The 24,803-nt window shown below is 34.4% G+C and overlaps 1 protein-coding gene across 1 annotated transcript in view; it reads left to right on the forward strand.

The window, feature by feature from the left end:
* Positions 1-3,089: 3,089 nt before the first annotated feature.
* The window catches only part of ADGRB3 (adhesion G protein-coupled receptor B3), a 902,542-nt gene continuing 880,828 nt past the window's right edge, over positions 3,090-24,803 (forward strand). Inside the window, exon 1 of the mRNA XM_027852945.1 lies at positions 3,090-3,846. Within this exon, the coding sequence (XP_027708746.1) occupies positions 3,090-3,846 (757 nt within the window). The remainder of the gene's footprint in view (positions 3,847-24,803) is intronic.

A 24,803-nucleotide genomic window follows, 5' to 3' on the forward strand; every position in this document is an offset into this window, starting at 1 on the left:
GGATTGAGTTGGACTCGGAGCCAACCTCTGGGCTCGCTGGGGGTATCCTCTCTTTCCCCCTCCTTTTTTTTTTTTTTTTTTTTGCCCCTTTCCTTCTTGTGAATGTGCTTTTCTTTCTTTCTTTTCTTTTCTTTCTTTCTTTCTTTCGTTTTTTTAAATCTTGGTTTTGGAGCCTAAGCCGGGGAAAATGGGCAACGGTGATTCGGCCAGAAGGGGAGTCTCTCCATCACTGTTGTTGGGACGTGTGCCTGTGCTAGGCTCTTAGAGAAATAGCCTCCCTCAGCTTTCGGAGTGGAAGGTAAGGGGGTCTGGGGTATTCATTCTCCATGCCCATTACCAGGGATTATTGCTACAGACTTTGGAGCCTGGGATATTGGGAGGGAGCGAAAGGAGAGGCTTTTACTGGCGGGTTGAGAGGCTGGGGGTGAGGGGAAAACAAACAAAAACAGCCCCCCTCACCTAATCATCCACCCCCTCCCCCCCAAAAAAAATTCTCTGCATTTACTCATACGCCGCAGTTGAAAAGTTAAGAGAAGTGTGTTTTGCGAGAGATCTGCTTCATTGGGAGTCATTTCCAGAGAGACAGAAAATCTGACGTTTGTGTGTGATTGGGGTAATTTTATGAAGGGGGGAATTTTAGGTTAATAGGACGTTAAGATAAGGGAAGTCAGTGGGTCTTATAGTGGGGAAAAAATGAGTGGAGTGATGGCGCCGTCTATGTTCAACAAAACTACAGTGTCACCTAGAAAATCAGTTTTACATAGCTCAACTAACTGCCCGTTTGCTTTTAAGAAGGAGGTCACTAACTAAATAAATAAATGACCTAATCTTAAGATTCTCTGACCAGTCCCCCCCACACACACTTTCCTTCGTTATTTCTCAAAGAGGAGAAGCAGGTGTTTTAATTGACCCTGCAGTCCTTCCTAGAGGCCATCTCAGTTATTCTTTTACTGGCATTAAGGACAAAATGAGATTTTGTGTACTGAGGCTTTTAAAAATCAAGAACAGTCTTTTCAGGGACCTCGCCTGAGCAAACGCTGAAGTGAAATCAGGGATGTTTTGCCAGGTTTTCTAATTCAAGATGAGCAAAGCACTGCAGACATGGACTCTGGCATACTATGTGGAAGAAAAAGTCCGGGGGTTTCATTTGGAAGAGAAAGAAGACCTCTTTTTGAGTTGCAGATTATAAAATGAATCGTTTTTCATGGTTGGAATTCCTAATTTAGACACTTATTGTCACATTGGCTTTCAACGCCTACACTCTATCCTGTAGAATACTGCGCAGACCTGCATTGCCTGCAAAGTGCTACATGGAGAGAAGGGGATTAGTCTCAGAATTTCCATTAACTTTCTTCCTTTTTTAAACGTCTAGATGTTCTGTAACTTCACTTCATCAAGAAAAAAATGTATTATTCACTGGACTATATGTTTGGGAGGAAACAAGGAGTCAGTGTTTTTGATAGCTCTGGCAGTTCTGGTGTTATTTTAAACTGCAGCTATAAAGAGGTTTAGAGTTGGTGCTGTATTACCCATGTCAAGACTAAGAGTTTAAATTATAATCTGGAAAGCTCAGCGATCTCTTCAGGGACTTAAATGTGTCGATGCCTGTGTGTGTGTGTGTGTGTGTGTGTGTGTGTGTGTGTGTGTGTGTGTGTGTATACGTTGGTGTGTGTTATGCAATGGGAAGGAAGAAGCTTCTTTTTTTTTTTCCTTGGGTTGGGAGAGAAGAACCTAGGTAAAGCCAAGATTCAAAACTAACTGCCTCTGTGTCTGTCTGTTTCTGTTTACAGAACAGCGGAAGGGGCTGCAGTCCAAAGACTTTTAAAATTAACTTGGCATCACTTTTCTCAGCCCAGACACTAACTGGAAAGCGAAGTGTCAGTCATTTTTTAAAGAAAAAAAAGCAAAAACTTCTTAAAGGTTAAAGCTGAAAACATTCAAGTTATTTTTGGATAACAACATACAGAGGTAAATATAACCAAGGTTGTTATATCATGAAAAGTCAACGTAAAACAACAACAACAACAAAACAGGAGGGGTTTGAGGCCATTACTGGGAAGGGATCCATTCAATACCTGCAATGTGCTAAGACAGAAAATCTAAAATGTCTTTCATCTGTCATGTGCAAATCTTCAAATTATAGTAGATAAGTCTAGATAAAAGTACTAATTTTAAAAAGCAATTAAAATCCTGAATCCAGTTCATTACTGTGGTTCTGGGATTTTTCATTGACACTGGCTTTAGCTGTAGATACTAATACAGTGATCCACTTTATGTATCCCAAGAGGGAATGTCACATTGAAATAAATGTCTTTAAATTCTGGTTTTCAGTGGCATGTCAAATAATTTCCCTCTGTGTATCTACCTATCAATGCCTTTCCCAGATAATATTTACAAAATTTTAATAATATACATTACTACTTATTTTGTTTCACAGGAATTTATCATTACAGAGACCTTTGTATACCAGGTGGTCCTGCAAAGGCATGTAGACATATGGGAGATAATGTTCCATCTGCAACAAATAATAATTTGTGCATTTTAAAATTTTGGCTGTAACTCATCACAATAACTTTGCACATTTAATATTAAGGAGATAATTTAATAACATCTGTTCCTAAATTTTCAGATTAGATTGTGTGAGATGATATATTTCCATGCACAGTTTGGAGTAGGGGGGAGGGAACAATGTAAATTGATTTTTGAAATGTCTTAAAATTGACCTTTAGTGACACTTCGTGAAATCTATAGGATTTATTTTAATTTTGTAGTTTTATAATTTACTGACAGGGTTAGCTGCTCGATAAGTAAGGACATTTCTATTAATGATCTATTAAATCTTATTTTTAATTCGAATTTAGGGAATTGGACCATTGTGAATGGCCACGTGGTGGCGTTGTTCACACAGCATCGAACAATTTCCTTGCGTTATAAAATAAAAATTACCTGCCCTTCTTTTTGTAAAGGGTTTTAACTGAAATCTTGAAAACAGCTGGCCACGATATTGGAAGGAGTTTCTTTTTCAATGCGTGAAGAATTACCTTTGCATTGTAATTTCATCCCCATTTTTACAGGCCAAATGACATAGGATGAAGGCTGTTCGTAATCTGCTGATTTATATATTTTCCACCTATTTCCTGGTTATGTTTGGATTTAATGCTGCCCAAGACTTCTGGTGTTCCACGTTGGTGAAGGGAGTCATTTATGGATCGTATTCCGTAAGTGAAATGTTTCCAAAAAACTTTACAAACTGCACTTGGACGCTGGAAAACCCAGATCCAACCAAATATAGTATTTACCTGAAATTTTCCAAAAAGGACTTCAGCTGCTCTAACTTTTCTCTCTTGGCTTATCAGTTTGATCATTTTTCCCATGAAAAAATAAAGGATCTTTTAAAAAATAACCATTCTATAATGCAACTCTGCGATTCCAAGAATGCTTTTGTATTTCTACAGTATGATAAAAATTTTATTCAAATACGTCGGGTATATCCAATCGAATTTCCAGGATTACAGAAAAAAGTGGATGAAGATGAAAAATCTTTTTTTGAATTTTTGGTTTTGAACAAGGTGAGCCCAAGCCAGTTTGGTTGCCATGTATTATGCACTTGGCTGGAGAGCTGCATAAAATCTGAAAACGGGAGAACGGAGTCCTGTGGGATCATGTACACAAAATGCACCTGTCCTCAGCATTTGGGGGAATGGGGAATAGATGACCAGTCCCTGATGTTGTTAAATAATGTGGTGCTTCCCCTCAATGAGCAGACGGAGGGCTGCCTAACCCAGGAGCTGCAAACTACCCAGGTCTGCAATCTTACCAGGGAAGCGAAGCGCCCACCAAAAGAAGGTAAGTACAGAGGAAACAGGGTTTGAGGGCTCAGGGGGATGGAGTGAGAAGGCAGATGCTTAGAAAACTTAAAAAATATTTTTTTTATGTCTAGCCTAGGTCATCTTACTCCCTCTTGTATTTCTGCTGTATTTGATTGGATTCAGCTGATGTGAGTCTAGCACCAAAAAAAAGTTCTTCATTGATTTGAGATCTGGGAAACATGGAGGTGGGAGTGTGAACAAATTTGATTAGAATGAAACTACCCACAGAGACTTTTGAAGGCACTTGGGGACTGAAATGAGTGAGAGGTGCCCTAAGCTTGACAAGCTCTTCCAGATGTATCTGTTCTTGTCTGTGAACGTAGAGGAGAGCAGGTATCAGTTCTAAGCCCTTCCTTGAGTTTGCAGTTTGGCCATGAGATAGTCACAGGTTGGAAGCCAAATGATAATCTTGGCCTGGTAACACGAGGTAGGTGGAGAGAGGAAGCAAGGAATGAAGGAAGATGAAGAATCCCTTGAAATATATCTGCAGTAAAAAAATCTGATCCTGTTCTTTTTCATGTTCAGGTTCTCTTTCTCCCCAACATCCCCCCCAAAGAAAAAACAGAAAAAAAAGTTACAAAGATAAGACAAAATAACTAAAAAGATACAAATTTAATAGTGAATTCTCTGTCAATCTTGAAAATCAAGGCAGGAGAAGCAATGACATAGATCTATGATTTTATTTGAGATGCTTTGCATCATAAACCCCACATACTCTCTGGTCCTTAAGGAGAGACCCACTTGGGACTCAACTGGAAGCACAAGCTCACTGTGTCGCAATGGCTGTGAAGTCACATGCTATTAGGAGCAGAGGGATGGGTGGGAAGGAAGAGGCTCAACTAAACCACACTTGCAAATTAATTGTCCTAGCTCCCCCACTGGACCTTTAGTTAGAAGGGTTATTGTTATGGTATGTGAACTAGCAGACTCTTATTAGGTCTCCTGCAAAGGATTTCTGCCCTCGCTTCTGATCCCCTGTTGATCAGCACAAAGAAAGAGGGAGAGTGTCAGAGATGGGCTATTTGGAAAGGCAGAGGATAAGGGAAATACAGGGAGAGAAGATAAAGTACTGAAGTGATTTACAGCATTCATCCAATTCCTACCAGGGGCACTATATAGAGATTTTGAAGCTGTGGATGTTTTACAAGTGATTTGGAGGGTGGGGGGAGAGGGGATCACAAGGACAGAAGAGAAGAAAATAGATTTCCCAATTGGGAAGTTACTGGATGCATTTCATCTCTGTGAGGGGAATGATGTTATATGTTTGTGCCTGCTCCCCCACCATGCAAGGGGAGAGAGTGTGTTGATTTTTTATTCAGGAAATGTTTTCTGATTTCCACAAAGATCCTTGTCTGTGGAAAGGGACAGCCAAGCTCCAGTCCCTCTTTCCTCCCCTCCCCCCAAACAGAAGTTGTCTTTGTGGCCAATATAAAATTGACACGTTGTTAAGAGAATTTCCTTTAAGGCCAGCCAAGGCTTTGTGAGAGGAAAAGCTGAACTTGCTTCAAGCTATTCCTCTGCTAGCGGCACTTTGGGGGATGGGAATTGCTGAAGGGAGATGGAGCTGGTGAAGGAGATGTGCTTGGTAGCCATCCAGACTAATGGACAGTGTGAAGTGTGTGTGTGCAGGGGAGACTTTAAGAGTTCTACAGGTCGCTGTTTCACTAATAACCGTGAATGAAGAAAACATAGTGATTTTAAATTACAGGAGTTCTTTTCTCTGGTAAAATTCCCAGAGAAGCACTTGCAACTGCAGGGATGGTATTTAACACCATTTAAAACTAATTAGTGTCCCTTAGAAAAGAAGCTACCACACACACACACACACACACACACACACACACACACACACAGGCACACAAAATGCATTGGTAGAATCTCTCTTCATAAGACAATTAAGCATTAAAAAGCAAAAAAAAGTGTGAGAATTCCTAAATAAAAACCAGAAGTCCATATTCATCAATACTTCCAAATTGCCATACTTTAATCCACTCCTAAAGATAATGAAAAGTCACAAGTCTACTTTCTTCATGCTAGTCATCTTGAAAGGCAGTTGATAAGAAAAAGTTCATCCATATACAGTAAGCATGATTTACAAAGAATTTGCTGGTCATGATAAAGAGGCATTAATCAAGGTAGTTCTAGGATTAGAGGAAGTATACTAGTTTGACTTAACTTTTTTAGTAAATGAATAATTCAGTTAGTCCATGGCTACAAGACTGACAATTTCTGTTCTTTCTGCATAAAGAGCTGGAAAAAATGGGCAGGGAATGCTTCCATGAAAACAGCAATGGTGGTGTTCAGACAAGTATTATGATAAAAGAATTGAATAATTGAACTTAACAGTTTTGGGGCAAAAACTTACTTTGGATCAATGAACAACTACAGTATCTATTCTCTAAATTTAGGCCTTAAGCCTCCTTTAATCTTTTTAGGTTATCTGAATCAGAGTAAAAACTGAACAAAAAGACACTCATAATATACTTATGAGCTATTGTGTTTTGTAAGTGATTTGTTAAAAGGTTATGTCCCATGTTTTTCACACCAGTCTGAGAGGAGACTTCATTAGTTGCTACAGAAAGAAGATACCTAAGGAGAGGGGAAAGTCAGAATGACTTGAAAAGTTAAATCATGTTCAAAATGTATTTCTAATACTTAACAATAAAGACATTTATAGGGTAATGAGTTAATTCTATTCCAACTAGAGGTGAATCCATATCTTCTTATTTTTGTTTTCTATCATCATTTATGGCTTAATTTTTCACCAAATTATCTTCACAGAATAATAATGTAATACATAATTTTTAGAAAACTGAAACCTCAAGCCATCAATCTTTTCATTTTACCTTGATATATTTTATCTTCTTCAGAATTACAAGTCAAGATAATGAACAATACATAGATTAAATAATCAGTTTTATATAGCTTTCTACTTTTAGCAAGCATTGATGGTCTTTGTATTCAATTAAATAGCTATTTCACATACAGTCCACAAAGTGTACAATGACTTAGGGACATCTATGTTATCATGACAAGGGTCAATAATAATACATTTCAGAGGTAGGTCTGTTTTAATGAAACATTTACATTTAGAAGGTGTAATTTCCTTTTTTTATTTTTGCAAATCTTATGCAAATTCAAAACCAAACCAACAATGGAATGTGAATTTTGTTTTTTGGGTACCAAAGTCTTTTTTTTTTTTAACCAAAGATACCAAATATTCTCCTGAGGGAATATGATACCTGTTCTGAGATAAGATTTTTTACTAGGATTACTTTTTAAAATGTTGACCTAATAACAGTTTTCATTATTTGTTATAATGAACCTGAGAATTAAAAAAAAAACTCGTTTGTGTCAGAATCATTCTACAAAGGCATTATTAATAAGCTCATGTGTTTATATAGTTTTCAAATTGTCTTTAACTCATAATTTAGAGTTTCAGTCTGGCATGTATATTTTGGAACCCAAATTTTTTTTCTTTACATGAAATAACTAAAGCTGTGTAACTCAATGACATAAGGTCTTTTCTTCTTTCTAATGTTCTACTCATGTTATTCAGGTATCTCTTATACCAAAATCATTTATAGAAAAAGGGAGTTTGGCTAAAAAGATGAACAAATGAAATTAGTTAATTTAGTACTCAAAATTGACATGTGAAATGAAAGACTGATACAGAAGTGCTTTTTCTAATTTTAATACTCATGCCTACATTATAGAGAATATTATCTTTTTAAAGATGAATAAGACCAATACAACAAAACTTTCCCATGACACTTCATTATTACTACTTCAGAATTCTAATATTTGAAAGAACAAATAAACTAGGTTGTATAGAGGAAAAACGTACTGGGAGAATGGAAGTCAAAATTAATAAGAGTATAAATTTAGAGGACTGGATTTTGAGTCAGAGGATCTTATTTGGAATCCAACCTTTGCTCCTGCATGTGACCTTGGGCAGGTGACTTAACGTCTTTGGGCCTCAATTTCCTTGTTCCTTTACAACTCTAAATTTTAGAATCCTAGGACCTAACACACCCTTGTTTGCTTTGTAAAGAGATCCTAGCATAAAGGGAAATTGAAATAACTGTCTATTTGTATCCCATTCAATTCCAGGATAACTGGAACACGTTTATTTCTCTTGCCATCCCTAAGATATTTGCGTGTATGTATATGTATATACATGTATATGTGTTCATCCACATAAACACATGCAATGTATGTATATACATATGTACACATATATGTGTGTACACATATATATGCACACACATATATATGTGTATATCTATATATATTTATACTCACACACATTCATAGCAAACTACATAAAGAGTATAAGAGGCCCACATAGGTGTGTATATTGTTTGCCCTATATGTTACCCTCCATATATATATATATATATATATATATATAATATATATACACACATACACATACATACATACATACATACATATATATGTGGATAAACATATATGTACACATAATGTGTGCATTCCATGTCTGTCAGGTTTCCTGTCAATTCCTACCTTCCTTTCTCCTTTTTCACCCAGCACAGCTTCCTTCTCTATACTGAGAAAAGGTATAGGACATAAGAGAGATAGATATGAATGGGTTCCATTCAAAGAAATTGAAAAAACACAGTCTGAAAAAGCAGCCTCCTTTTAAGTTCTATTTTTAGTCAGGGGTCTTTTGTTGACAACCTTTCCATTTTTCTTGTTCAGGCCATTTATTTTTACCTAGTATTCAATTGATTTTTTTTTTGGAGGGAGGAGTGTGTTCCAGACCTATAATTTCTTCTTTGTGGGAACTCCCATACTCCTACTTTCACACTCCCAGTGTGAAAAATATAGCCAGTAATGTAAATCATTGCTTTTTCTCTAACTCATTGTTTTAGGGAATAGCCTGTGGCATTGAGAAATTAAACGACTTGCTCATTGACACAAAGTAAATTAAGTCGTCAAGCATTTATTAAGTGCCTACTATGTGCTTGGCACTATCCTAAGTTCTGGGGATACAAAGAAAGGCAAAAAGAATCCCTGCATTCAATGAGGTCCCAGTCAAATGGGAGAGACAACATACAAACAACTATATACAATCAAGATAAATAGAGGATAAATTGATGATAATCATACAGGAAAGGCACTAGCATTAAGGGGAACTGGGAAATGTTTCTTGCAGAAGGTGGAATTTTAGCCAAGACTTGGAAAAAACAAAACAAAACAAAAAACAACAACAACAACAAAAAAAAAAAAAAACAGAAAGCCAATAGGCAGAGTTGAATCTGGAGAGAATTCTAAGAATGAAGGACAGCTAGAGAACAAAGCTAGTATGTGTCAGAGGGAGGTCTTAGATCCAGTTTCATTTCACTCAGAGGCTGGCTCACTAACCTCTATGAAATACTTCATCTCATCTAATTGCTATTTAGGGTTATAGATTATACAAAATACTTAGTATGATCCAAAATGCAGAAGGGAAACTACTGAGAAACATTTCTTAACTTTATATAAAACATTCATCTCAGTTTTTTTCTAATGATGTCATAGTCTTTGAAATGGACCATTTAGACACCTGTGGGCAAAACCATTTACAAATCAAAAGGAATACTGACCTAAGATGCTTCTGAGTGAAATGCTTAATTTAAACTTCCATTTATGTGACAATCCTGGGTAGGGGTGGGGAGGTGATTATAGATGATTGTTATAGGCTGGAAGAACTTTGAATACTACCCTAATGACAGTCTGAATCTCCTGAGGTCCAGTCAGCCTGGCTAATCCTCATTAGATTTGAACGTCAGCCTATGAAGTAAAAAACACACACACACACATAAACACATAATGTATGCACAGAAACATTATATATAGTATATTATATATCATATAGAGTATATATTGACTTGTTAGTTCCTTGAAGGTGTCTTTGTATCCTTAACATAAAGCACTAAACTATACACTTGACTGTTTTTATTGAATTGAATATGACAAATTTGAGTCTTGAGAAAAAAAGAAATAAGGAAAAAAAAATCAAATCTTGTTCCACAGCTTTAAGACAGCATGTAACAGGTACGTAGAATCTCTTATAGGGAGAACAGGAAAAGAATGTATGGTTCAGTGCTTCTATTATCTACTCTTAGGATGAAAGGATCATAGGATTTAGAAGTATAGGGACCTTGAACATGACCTATGAATTTACAATGATGTCAGGGGAGGAAGAAAGGAAGGGAGAAAAGATAACATTTTTTCTTCTCCTTTTTGCTACTTAAAATGTTATATATTTCAGACCTTAGACTGTCTTTATAGAGGACATGAAAAACTCAAACATTGATTATATAGTAATAGGTTATTTTAAAGATACTAAAATTAAGAATAAAAGAGTAAAATGGTGATGCTGGTTTAACTATGTGTCTGTCTGAAAAGCCTTTGATAATAACTAAAGTTAACATAGTTCTAATCAGTATTCCTATTGACATAATTCCAGGATTCTTAACTTAACATACCATTTGAAATTCAACTTGAAACATATATCTATTTGTTATAATTAGATGTAAAAATAATTTCAGTATTAATCAATATTTTTGGAGACAGCAACTTCTATACAAATAATTTGAGCTTCTGTGAACTACATTTAATCTTTATAAAGATGAAATTTGCAAACATTTACCAATATGTGTTCCAAAGTGGACAAAACTTGTGCACACATAGAGTGTAATTCCTTTATGAAGACAGGTGTAAAGATAAGTAGTTCAGGGAGAAAGATAAATTGGAATTCTGGAACATAGTAATTTTCCCTTTTCTTGATAGACGAGACTGATACTAAATCCACTTGTAACTGTTTTTTAATTATATACCAGCTACAGGAAAATCATATGATCAATTCAAAATGATTCCATTTTATTTTTTTAAATTAAGATCGATTTTATGATAATTCATTCCATAAACTTTGTTCATTATGGAAGAATCTAAATTTAAAATTCATGCTTTTAAAATCTGAAATTTAAAAGGCATTGTTTATTTTTAAATGTTATTTAATTAAGCAATAATTGAAGAAATACACTAATGAATATTTGCGTTGTTAACTATATATGTATATTCATATATACATACATGTAGTTGTATATATAATATGTGTGTGTAGCCCATTAAGGATATGATACTCTTTTACTTAGATCAGTGATTCTTAAGCTTTTTTGGTCTGTCATGGATCCCTTTGGCTGTCTAGTGAAGCCAAAAGCCCCCTTCTTCAGAATAAAGTTTTTGAATATATAAAATAAAACACATTGGACTACAAAGGGAACAAATTATATTGAAATAAAGTTGACATTTTTTAAAGTTCATGTATATATGTATATACTAATATGTATGTATGTATGTATGTATGTATGTATGTATATGAAGAATTATAAACCAAGCTCAAAATGGGTTTGAGATATGTTTGAAAAAGTGGCAATAAAAGTTAAGGGTTCATAGTTTACAAACTAATAATTTTCTTAAAAGAGTAGGTAAATTATCTTACATCATTTTGAGATGTTCTTTTCAGATGTCACAGATTAATATATAATGCACCTAAATAAGAAAATATCAAATAAATCAGCAATTCCAGTGGTTTTCCTTTGGGCAACACTGAAAATGCCTTAGCAGTAGCCATGAAAATTAACACTTGACTTTGTATCTGAGCAATGAGCATAATGAATAATTTTTTTAAAACTTTGACAAATTTAATATTGTATTCAATAAACATTTATTCAGTGTTTGCTATGTGTAAGGCACAGTATTACAGGGGATAAAAAAAGGGGAAAAAAGACTTCAAGGATGCATTCCAATGAGGGGGATGTGACATTTACATAGATGAGTGTCATAAAAGGTTAAGAGTAAAAGTGGATAAAAAGGGATCCAAGGAAAATATTCCAGAAATATTTGAGGAAAGAGAAAACACTGTGACCTTAGAGTATCAGAAAGGGGTCCCTAAAGGAGGTGATACTTGCTGAGCCTTGAAGGTATAATAAAGATTCTGAGAGGTGTAGATGAGGAAAAAGTTTATTAGAGAGTTGGAAGATGCCCTGTGGTACTGCATAGCCAAGAAAGAGTATCTCAAATTCCTAGAAGAGCAAGTGGTCCCATCTGGTTGGAACATAGAGTATGGGAAGTGATGTAATAAATGGTTAAGGCTGGATAGATAGGTTAAAGGAGATTATGGATAACCTTTCATGCCAGACTGTGGAGTTGGTACTTTATTTTGTACAAATATACTGTCTCTATCTTATAGAAGATATTCTTAAATACATTAGTACTTGGCATATCAGCATGAGCTTTGAATAGGAATAGAAAGAGGACACTGATTTGGAAAGGATAAAATACCTTTAGCAAATAAGTGTGTGCTTAATCTTAATTTATAAATCAAATTGGATTTTTGCAGGCTTAGTGATTTAAAAATGTTTTCAAAGCTTCTTTAACATTTTTGTATATTTTTCCTGCCACTGAATACTTGCAAATTGATTTTTCTGTGATTTAAGAAATTTGTGAGACCCTAACTAGATGTAGTACAGCATGCTAGGGGTAGGTAGATGGCACAGTATTTAGAGTGCAGGGTCTCTAGTCATGAGATGAGTTCAAATTCAGCTTCAAACAGTAACTAGCTGTGTGACCCTGGGCACGTCACTTATCCTCTGTTTGCTTCAGTTTTCTGACCTGGAAAATGAGGATAATAATAGCCCCTACTTCCCAGGGTTATTATAAGGATCAAATGAGATAATAATTGTAAAGCGCTTAGTAGGTTCCTGGCTCATAATAAGTGCTATGTAAATGTTAGCTCTTATTGTAAAGTATGCAAAGGCACAATCCCTGATCTAAAGGAGCTTGTCAACAATGAGAGAAATGTTTGGATAAGTATATGACAAATTATAATGTAACTATGAAGGAAAAGTCCAAAGTGGCACAAGAAATTCAAGGAGAGAGAGCTGGTTTATAAATAGAAAGTCAGGAAAATCTTTGTGGAAAAGGTATAACCTGATCAGGGTCTTGAAAAAATTGGAAGATTTTATCAACCAAGTCTATGAAACCATTTGACATTCAGGAGTGTTATTCATTTTGTGAGCAAAGATAAAGAATCAGAAAAGGACAAGTTGAGATTAGGGAGCAGAAAGAATCAAGAACTATATATTACAACAATCCTGGAATGGCAGGTTTAAGACATATGACGGAAGACTTTAAATGTCCTACTAAGAAGTTATTATTTTATGTAGAAAAACAGGGGGAGCCACTAAAGATTTCTGAGCAGAAAAGTAATGCCAGACCTTTGCTCTAGGAAGATCATTTGGGCAACAGTCTAAAAACTGGATAATAGAGAAGAAATGCTAATGCCTTCCATGGAGATCACTTCCAATTTATCATATATTTCATGTTTGTACATAATTGTTTGTGTGTTGTTTTCCCCATTAGAATGTGATTTCTTGAGACTACAAATTACTTGTGCATTTTTTTGTATACTAGTGGTTAGCATAGTGCCTGGTACATAGTAGGTACTTAATAAATGCTTGTTAACTGACTATAAAGAATAGAAATAGGGAAATTGGTTAGAAATCATTGCAATAGTATATGCAGAGGCAAATGAGAACCTCATCTAGGGTGGAGACAGCAATTATAGAACAAGCATAAGATATGAGAAATTTTGTGGATATAGAATCTTTTCCTTTATGCTGAGAGTAGGGGTGGGGAGAAAGACAGAAACAGACACATAGAAAAACAATAGAAACAGTGTAAGATACAGTATGTGAGTGAGACAAAAAGTGTGAGAATGAGACTGACAGAGAACACATGGGAATATGAAATTTGTAAGATATTTCCTTAATTGAATGAATAAAAATCTTAAAGAGACAGAACAAAAGGAAGTATACATTTGGTACAAATGGTATTTGGTGAAAACCAACAGCTTAAAAATGGTCCTGGTGAATGTTCTTTTGTTCATTTTCTAAACACGTTGGAAGCAACTGAGTATAATGGAAAGAGAGCTAGAATCTGAAAGCCTGATTAAATCCTGGCTCTAGTACTTAATAATTGTGTAATCTTGGGTAAGTTATTTAAATTCTCTGAACCCAAGCTTTTTCATTTGTAAAATGGAGATAATTTGAACTACCTACATAGGATGGACAGTACTTTATAAACCTTAAAGTGTTATATGAAATCATAGATTTAGAGCTTGATGACCTTACAGGTCATTTAGTTCAGTTCCCTCATTTTAAAAATCAGGGAACTGAGGATGTTCAAAGAGTCTCTGATCTGGTGTCAGAGAAGATAAGGAGCAGATCCAAGATCCAAGCCCATGTCTTCTGACTCAAAATTCAGTGCCCATTCCACTGAAATACTTTAAAGGGGCCAAGGAACAGATCCAGAATTCAAGCCCGTTTCTTCTGACTCCAAATTCAGTGTTCATGGTACTGAACTACTCTCTGCATATAAGTTAATATACCTAATACTTGATAAAACTCACAATGAACTAACTTTTCTATGTATTTTAGGCAGAATAGTATTTCATTGGAGCATTTTAAAATATATATATTTTATAATTTTTGCTAGTAATAATCTTTTATGAAGGAGAATTTTTAAATGAATAATTGATATCATAACTTTTATAATTATTGTAGGATATGAATATATCTTAGATATAAAGTATTTTACTAAATGAAATGTCCACTTTTCTTTCCAATTGCTTCAAAGACACTTTCAGTATTCTGGGTTAACCTAAATCCTTATTGTCTTTTTGAAGTAATTCATGATTTTCTAAATCTTTTTTCATTATAACTTTCCAAGGCTGAGGATTGGAGAAATTAATTGTTAAGAATGTCTTCTATTGTCTTCATTGCCTTTTTGTTAGGTCAGAAATGTCAAGGAATTTGTGGTATTTGACAAAAAGTCTCAAGATTCTGAACACATGTATATTACTTTTTATTAGATAAAAATGGTAGAACTGAAAAATTATATATTTATATAAGCATGACTAATCCATCAAAATAAATCAGTCAGGAGGAAATGTTAAAATACAATTTGGACATGATTACTTATAAGGTATAGGCAAATAAGTTTGCTGCCCCTTCTTTAACCTTTATTTAAGTCTCTATAATAAAGTTTAAATTTTGAAATTTAATATGAAAAATAATGTTAATGGAATGCTTTCAAGTATAGATTAAGTAAGATAATATAATTATTCATGCCATATAATGGAAAGATAACTAGATGGACAATGAGTAAAATGATCTAAGTTCCAGCCTTGCTTTTGATAATTTAAAAAAAAAAATATGTGACTTGGCAAGTCACAACATTTTCATTCCTAGGTTCCTAATCTAAAAAATGGGCATGACAATAACTGTCTGGCTCTTCCTACAGAGTAAAGAGCAAAGAGATTATTTAGGTCTCAGATTTTAACTTAAGAAGGGATCAGAAAGATGATCTAGTACAATCTATAATTAAATACTGAAAACATGATTGATAACATGAGAACTAATTTTCATGTTGATACATCCATAAAATATGTTATGGTTGATATGCAGAAACTGGTCTTTTACAGATTGATAGACAGGACACTTTCAAATGTTTAGGAAATAGAACACCAAAATTATTTTAACAAAAACAAAAATATTACCCTAAAACACATTTTTATTTATTTCAAAAGCATCAATTTAGTAACAAGTTGATAGTTTTATTTTGAAACTCAGTGAAATGTTGTTTGATTAATGGAATCAGTTTAACTCTTCTGCAAATTCAATAAGAAGAGAAAAATATTACTCATTTGTCTTATTTCCTTTTAGGATATTCTGTCAAATTACAAATGGAGTTTTTATAATAATTATAAGGATAATGACAGTTTGACTCTCTATCCTCCACATACAATGAATGAGGTACTAGTAGCATATGAGTTGGAGGAACACATGGAGTAGGAGAATTTCTAAATAATGGAAAAGATCAGAAGAAAATCTTTTTTTAAAAAAACTAACAACAAAAGTGAACAAGAAGCTATCAAGAATAACTGGCCCAAATATCAGTTTTCTCATCATTATCAAACATTTATGAAAGATTTATAGTATTTACTGTAAATCAGTAGTATTCTTGATATAACATGAGAAGGAACTAGGAAGCCCTCTTTGGATCTTTTCTATATCAGACAACATTTTTCAGCTCACATTGTTAACTGAGAGATGAATGAAATATTAAGCCCCATTGTGTTTATTATTTATTGATTTTAAGCAAGTATTTGACCCCCTATACATTAAAAAAATCTATAAAACTCTGTGACAGATTTGACTGAAGAGATAACTTTCAAAATCAATCCAAATATTGATATAAAGGATATTGTTAAATGGGGAGATACATGCTCATAGAAGGTATTTATCAGTTTCATGGAAAATGCCCTGCATAAAATCCAAAGAAAAGATTCCATGATACTAAAAATATATTCCGAAGATTAACCGTCCATCCTAGGGGTCTATAATGTATAGCTAGGTGTCAGCCTACTGATTTAATTAATTAATATGAGTATCTTGGATGGTGCTAAAAATGAACAACAAGCCACATCTAGAATTGAGGTGAAGGTTGGGAAAATCAAATTTGGGAGTTTTTTTTTTTCAATTCTGCCTACTTAATACTCTTAAAATCTTTTTTTTTAAAATAACATTACTGATTATGGTATTTATCTAAATCATCAAACATCATAAAGTACAGAAAATTTTGATCACAAGTAACTTAAAGGGCACTAGAGAACCATATGTTGGCTATAAGGGGGTGTAATATGTTAAAATCAATGATTTTTGTATGAGAAGTGGATAAAAATTTACATATCAAGACTAAGAAATAACAGATGGACACACCAAGGGGTACACTGGCATTGTAGAGGTATTAAAAAAGAACAGGAAAATAGCTTCTATCAAATTGGGTGATTCTCTCTGGAGGATATTTGGGAAATTGTTAACAATAATCCTACAAGATGAAAATATGAATGAGTTTTGATCTTTATAGGATGAGAGAGTGCCAAAATGAATGAAATAAGAAATCCACCAAAATACAAAGTATTCTATCCAGGATGAAATTAAAATTGATATTTCAATTACAGATTAAAAAATATCTCCCTTTTCTTTTTTATCTCCTGTCACACATTAGAGTATTCTTATGACTTCAAGAAAAAACATTTTTATTTATTGATATTTGGCTATCTGTTTTTAAATTAGGAAGTAAGCATGGTAGATGCAGGAAGGAAAAAGGGAAAATGACTTCAATAAAATGTTACTTTTCTTCATTTTTTTAAATTGTTAATTTACATGGAATAAAATTGTTTTTATAAATATTTTGAATAAAAAATAAATAACAAATGTATATGTGTATTTTGTTTGCTTTGGGAAAAATGCTATATTCCCAGTATTCCAAACAAACAATTCTTATGACATAGAAAAGTAAGTATTTTGAATATAAAGGTTCTATGTACCATGCATGACCTTTCTTTTGTTTTTTTTTTCTTCACACTGGTCTACCCACGTTTCAACTCTGACTCTTTAATGGAGGCTGAAAAACTGCAGTTTATTTTGGCAACTGTGGGAGGTCAAATGGTTCTGTAGAGAGGTTTGCTTGTGGTCAGTACTATTTGGCAGGCCTTGGTTTGTGTAACTCAGAAGACCAGTAGCATGTATTTTGGAGTGATACCTGATAAATTAATCAATTATTGTATCTTGTTTTTATAGGGATCCTATCTTCAGGTTTGAGAAAATATATAGGTGATGAATTTCTTATCCCAATTTACAGACATAAGCTCTGTTGTTATACATTTTAATATTGTAGCAAAATACCTTTTTAAACATCTAGACTTTTTCTTAAATCAATACTTTCCATCTGGATTCCCTGAAGGTTACAATTTGGGGTGTTAATTAGTTAGATGTCTCCAAATGAATTCCTAATCATGCCCACCAGTAGCTAGGAATTACAGAATCCAAGAGGACCCCTTTCCTCACTTAGTCCAATCCCAATCTTAAGCAGGAGTTCTTTCTACAATAGTCATATAACTTTTATTTAAAGACTTCTAGTAATGGGAAACACTATCTCATGAAGCAGCTCATTGTACACTTCGGTATATAGAAACTTTTTTTCCTTATATTGATCTAAAATATGCCTTTCTGTAACTTTCATCCATATATACTAGTTTTTGCCTTTGGGTAAATAAACAAAAAATATAAAAATATATAAAAATAAACAAAACCTAATCTCTTTTGTGTATTGTATAGTAGGAAGGCTGTTAAATTTGGACAGGATCTTAGAAGATGACTTGGTCCAACCCCCTCATTTCACAAAAGAGGGGACCAGAAAAGGCTAGTTTGCCTGAGGTCATGTAAGTAGCAGTTATAGAGCAGACAGTCAAATTCAAGTGCTTTGACTCCAAATCCAATGCACTTCCTACCACACCCCTCTCTGGTTTTGATTCCTAACTCTTCCCTTTATTGGGCAACCTTGGGAAAATTATTTACCTCTTTGGGTTTCAGTTTCTTTATCTGTACAATTGGGGCTTTTGATTATGACCATTTGCAGCTTTAAATCTATGTCAGTCTTGCAAATAATAAGAGACACCATTATGTTCTCCTTTAAATCTTGTTTCCAAGTGTCCTCTAATATTCTCAGTTCTTTTCACTGAAACATCAAGTCCCTTGATCAGACTGGTCACCTTCCTCAGGAAGTGCTTAAATGTACTTTAGGGGTTGTATGAGCAAATGAAAGTACTATGGGTCTTCAGACACTTACTAGCTGTATGACAAGTCACTTAACCCTGTTTCTCTCAGTTTTCACATCTGTGAAATGAGCTGGAGAAGGAAATGGAAAACCACTCCTGTATCTTTGCCAAGAAAACCCTAAATGGGGTCATGAAGAGTCAGACATGACTGAAAAACAACATGATTGAAAACAAGAAGACACATTTTGACTTTTTTGAATGTCATGATATACTCTGGAATCATTTATATTGAGCCTGCATTCTAGTGGAGTTGATTTTTTTCAAACCAAGTACAGGGCTTTTTACATGTACCCTTATTAAAATGTCATCTTTCTTGATTCAGCTATCATTCTAGCCTGTTGAAATCTTATGTGCTGTCAACCAATATATTAGCTACCTCCCCCTCCATCTCCTTTCATCTGAGACATATATACCTTTATCTAACTCATTGGTTATATTTTCATAAAAATATCATTAAGGGCATTATTGACCTTGGAGGAGAAATGAATAATAATAACAATAATAGCCAAAATTCATACAGTACTTACTGTGTGTCAGGCCCTGTGATAAGCACTTTATAATTATTTTTTCATTTGGTTCTCACAGCAACCCTGTGAGTTAGGTTCTGTTATTATCCCTGTTTTATGGATGAGGAAATTGAGCCAAGCAGAGGTTAAATAACTGGAATTATACAGCCAGTAAGAGTCTGAGGCCAGATTTGAACTTACTTAGGTCTCCCTGACTTTGGACTGGAGCTATATCTACTGTACCACCAAAGAGCAGGTATTGGAATATTATTGGATTTTTGATATTTTTATTCATAATGAATCTATATTACATGCTTCCTGGGAAAAGTCATTAACATTTGATGTGAGAATTTCTTATTTGACACAACTAAGTCACTGGAAGTTTATTTGCATTAATCAGATTTGCTCTTCAGTATTTATCAATGTATCATTTATTGTTAATGAGAAATTGTTTCTATTTAATATTATTACACTGATATTTTCTTTTTCAAATTTATTCATTGATTTACCAATTTTAAAAATAAGCATTTTTATTACAAGAGTTTTACCGATAACTCAAGTTTAAATCTTTTATAGGTACCATAGTCTTTTGATTTAAATCTTTCCCTCCACTCTTCTTTTCCTCTTCCTCCTCCTCCTTCTTCTCCCCTTTCTTCTCTCTCCTGAGTTCAAATCTGGCCTCAGACACTAGCCACATGACCCTGGGCAAGTCACTTAACCTCTGACAACCTGAGTTTTCTCATATGCAAAATAGGAAATAACACCATCTGCTTTTCAGGGTTTTTGTGAGAATCAAGTGAGATAATATTTGTAAAGTGCTTAGCAACTGTGCTAAGCTCCTGGCACATTATAGGCACAATATAAATGCTAATTCCCTTCTCCTTTCCCCCTACCCATCTCTCCTACTTGTTGTTTTCCTCTCCCTATTTTCATTTCCCTCATCTTCCCTGGAATAATGCAACTGAAAATTAATGTATTTCCTATAGAACCTTCCACATAATCAGGGCTACACTAACATATTTTCAGATTCTTTCTTCACATAGCTATATATTAAGAGACTGAGTATTGTTGTTATTGTTTGACATCAGTAAGATGATGCTATGACTTGAAAGTGAATCAAATTAAGTGAGGGAGGGCCATGCAAAGTCATCAGCCTCACTTTCTCCTCTGGAGTCATCTGGGTCCAGTGGCAAGCTATAGATCTGGAAGACTGGAGATGGCCCTGATAGGAATACTATAAACTTTAAAAGCACCATTCCTTTTTTATTGTTTGCTGTGTGTTTGACAAAATGTCTATGTAGCGAGGAGGGATATTGGTGAAGAATGCTAAAAGATTCACTGAAGCACTGGGAGGTATGTTTTGCCTTTTGTTTGTCAAGATTGTTGATAACATCAATGTGTAACATGAATTGGGTGATTTTTTTCTCTCCTCTCCAAGCCTCCCATTCCCAGGCATGTGGTAGCCATCTCTGGTATTGGAGGAAAGAACTATGGAGGTAGAACTTAACTCTTGAGAAGGAATTACTCTTCACCTTTCCTTTCTCTCTCTCTCTCTCTCTCTCTCTCTCTCTCTCTCTCTCTCTCTCTTTCTCTCTCTCTCTCTCTCTCTTTGTCTCTCTCTCTCTCTCTCTCTCTCTCTCTCTCTAAGTGTAGGAAAGAGGGGCATTAAGGTATTCCTCTTTTCTCCCTCCACCCCAATCATTAATAGCAGCTTGTGCCATTAAAACAAACTTCTCATTAGAAGATACTGCACTCAGCAGAAAACCAAAGACCTAATTAACAGATACTCTCTGCCTAGGGAGAGTAGCATGAGGATACATTGAGAAAAGAAAAATTATTGAAGTCCTACAGTAATGCATGTAGCTGCCTTTGCTGGGGAATCTTCTTTATTTGAGTGCTTCTCTTCTAGTGCACTAAATATGTGTGCTGGTTTTTCCCACTGATGCAGGCTCTATTTCCTGATTCCCCTAATACTAATGTCTTTTTTCCTGTTGATTATTTCTTAATTTTTCCTGTTTATTTACATGTTACCTTTCCATTAGACTGTGAGCTGCTTGAGAGAAGAGACTATCTTTTACTTAGTTTTATTTTATTTTATTTTTTGCTTAGCATAATGCCTGGTACATAGTAGATGATGTGTATTGACTGTATTTGTAGAAAAATATGCCCCAGTTTTATGAAAGACTGTTTTGTTACTGCTGTTCATACTCTGCTAGTTCAGTAATAGCCTTTGCTTTGAGCCATTTGTGTACTCTGTATAACTATTGAAAGAATACAGATTAGTGGGGTCTCATGAGCTTGACTTTTTGAAGTAGAGATACACAGAATATCTTGAATTTGGAGTGTTCAAACAACACCCATCTCAAGACCCAACCAAATCACTACACAAAAATATACATGACATTTCTTTTAGAATTGTACACATTTTCCAAGCATGTCTTATTCATTTTGCCAATCTCCTTACACAGTTAGGTGTATAACCATAATTAATTCACATCTTCATTTGGGAAGGTGGGGTGACATATTAAGAATTACCCTGGAATAAACAGACTATTATGAACTTTCATCTTCATACATGAATTTAGTGAGTATGGGCAAAGATTTATTGTTGTTGTTTGACTTTCCAATACCCCATTTTGGGGTTTTCTGAGCAAAATACTGGAGCAGTTTGTCATTTCCTTTTCCAGATGAGGAGCTCAGGCAAACAGGTTAAGTGATTTGCCCAGAGTCACACAGCTAGTGTCTGAGGTTGGATTTGAACTCATGAAGATTATGCATCTTGATTCCAAGCCAAGTACTTTATCTACTGTGCCACCTAGCTGCCCCTTCTGGGATATAATAGCGCTTTACTTTCCCTACAATATATAGTCAGAGTGGTTTTGTGTAGGGCTGCTTGTCCTACCAATTCCCCTCTTTCCTCACCCTTAGACTTCTAATTTGAAAAGGAAACATAATTAAGACCTGGACATTCCACAAAGCAAACACTCTAGAATTCAAAGGGGGAAAGAATAAACTCAAAGGAGTCATTGAGGTTTAGAAGACAGTAAGTAGCCATTTATGACTTGAAGAGGATATACAGTTTGGAATGGGTGACCAGATGGTCAGAATGTCAAGAAGTGAATAGAAACTGATAGAAACAGGATTCTAAAAATCAGGAAATTAATGGCGTATTTGAAGAAGATGAAACTATCTGAACAAAATTATAGAGAATTCAGGTCATATCTAAACCAGGGTTTCTTGATAATGAGTTATTAAATGTTAAAGGATGAAGTCATGATATTGTCACCTCCACTTCAAATAGAAATAGGTTAGTTTCTTATCCTGAGGTAGAAATTGTATTTCTTTGTCTGAGGTCTTGTTAATGAGTACAGGTTCTTTAATAATGATGAGTTAACTCTGAGGAGCTATACAATTCATTTGATGGAGGACCACAGACTAATTAATGAGCAATATAGCCCCCCAGTGTATACGGATGTATGAAATTAAAAAAAAAAACTGAACATTTTTCTATAGCTTACTATAGCTCACTATTAAAGTGTAGATTCTGGTACTTTTTAAGTTTCATGTCAATTTAATGCTTTTTTGCTAAAGTTTAGGAATGAGACAAAAGTAGCAAAGAAAACATAGTGTATGTAAAAATTCTTTAAAATCTTAATAAACTAATTCCTACCTTGGCTATAGAATATCATGTTTTGTATCAAGAGTGAGAAAGCAGTGTGCAGTGTAATATAGTATCATATGGATAAAGTAAAAAGCAACTTGTCTTTGGATCTGAGAGCCAGAGTTAAAGGTCAGCTTTGATACTTATTAGCTGTGTGAACTTGAACAATTTACTACATATTTTTTGGGTTTCAATGACTTCCTCTGTAAAATGAGAAAATTAGATGATTTCCAAGGCTCCATCCAACTTTAAAAAACTATGAATATAATAATCATTTCTGAAATTGAAATTTATGATTTAAAATTCTTTGTAAAATTGAAAAAGGCAATCAGTCCTGAAAGGTAAAGAAATACCCTTTATATTTCCTGAAAGGCTTTATGAATATCCTATTTAGATTACAATTTGTTTTTAATATCTCTGCTGATTATAGGGAGAACTTTTTATACATTTGAAATGCCTTGTTTATGTTAGATCCCAAAGCTCTAATATCACTTTCTGACTCTAGAGAGCTCTAAATGGAACACAGTTTCTATTTAAATGGGAATCATTGAAAATGGAATTTCCATTTCATTGCCCTAAATATAACATCACAAATATTGTTTGAGTTTATAATATGAACACATCAGCTTAATACTGGCTAAATTAAAACACTTATAAGTAGTTATCAAGTTATGTAGTTTAGAAATCTATTTTAGCTCTTATATCTCAGTCAGCAAAGAAAATAATTCTTCATTTTTTTTACCTGTATGTTCTCCTTCCCTACCTTCTCCTTCCCCACAAAGAATTAAAAGGGTATTTTGTTTGCAGTTTCACCAGGTCCTCCTCTCCCACAGAGAAATAATCAGGGTAATTAAGAGATTCTTTGATGGATTAAATAGGATCAAAGGGTGGTTGTTTTCAAATGATCCTGTAAAATGCTGAAGGTAAAATTAAACTATTCATTTAAACTTCATTTTTCTAATATCCTGGTTTTCCAATTACTGAACTCTGTGTGTAATGATATTATTTTCCATATTCATTGTGATGTTCATCTCCTTGTTCCATTAAGCCCCTGTGAAACAATTTCTCTTTGCAGAAGCTTTCTACCATTGGAACCCTCTTCTTTAATCCAGCTAATCTCCTTACCTACTTTCCCATCTGGTTTAATCCTTTTAAATATTCCAGAATTAGAGTTCCATATTTTAGATATGAATTTTCTAAAACTTATTGTACTTTCTTATTTTCTGTAAACCTTACCCCAATATCTTTGTTAATTATGTTTGGTTTTGACCAATCATGTCTCTGCCTGCTCTACTACTTGCTTTTTAGTGCCCAGAGCTATCTAGGAAATCAATCTAGGCCCTTCTATCCATTATCATTTGAAATGATTTTTCCTCAATCTTGACCATAGATTCATCATGCTTGAGTGCTAGAATGGGCCTTAAGGAAAACCTAGTTCCCGTCTGTTCATTTTATAGGGGAGGAAACTGTGATCCAAAAATTTGCCTGAGATCACAAGAGTGACGTCAAGGTAGATTTAAAACCAAAGTATTCAGATTGCAGTCTGTGGCATTTTATGGTACACCGTGACACCAAGTCCATGGATAGGGACTGTATCTGTGATTTCATTGGTATAGGGAACTCTCTGATAAGGAAACTTCTTCCTCCAATGCAGGTTGGAACATTTTTTTGCAACTTATAGTGCTTGAGAATAGCCTAGAGCCCTGAGGAGTTAAGTGACTTAACCAGTGTCACATAGCCAAAATATGTCAGAGGCAGGTCTTGGACCCAAGTCTTTTTGGTTTCATTGTCAGCTCTCTATCCACTAAAACATGCTACCTTTTAATAGTAACCTCAAACTAATTTAAAAGTTACCCTTTTATTTCTTTGCAAAGTGGGTCTCATCGCTATTTTGACCTCTCATTATATTAATATCTCATTATCAAGAAAATAAATTCAATTCAGTAAACATTTATTAAGCACCTATTATATGTTAGGCATTATGCTAAACCCTGGGATTACAAATAAGAAAA

This window comes from Vombatus ursinus, unplaced genomic scaffold (assembly GCF_900497805.2).
Source record: "Vombatus ursinus unplaced genomic scaffold, bare-nosed wombat genome assembly UNPS02009835.1, whole genome shotgun sequence".
Lineage (NCBI taxonomy): Eukaryota > Metazoa > Chordata > Mammalia > Diprotodontia > Vombatidae > Vombatus > Vombatus ursinus.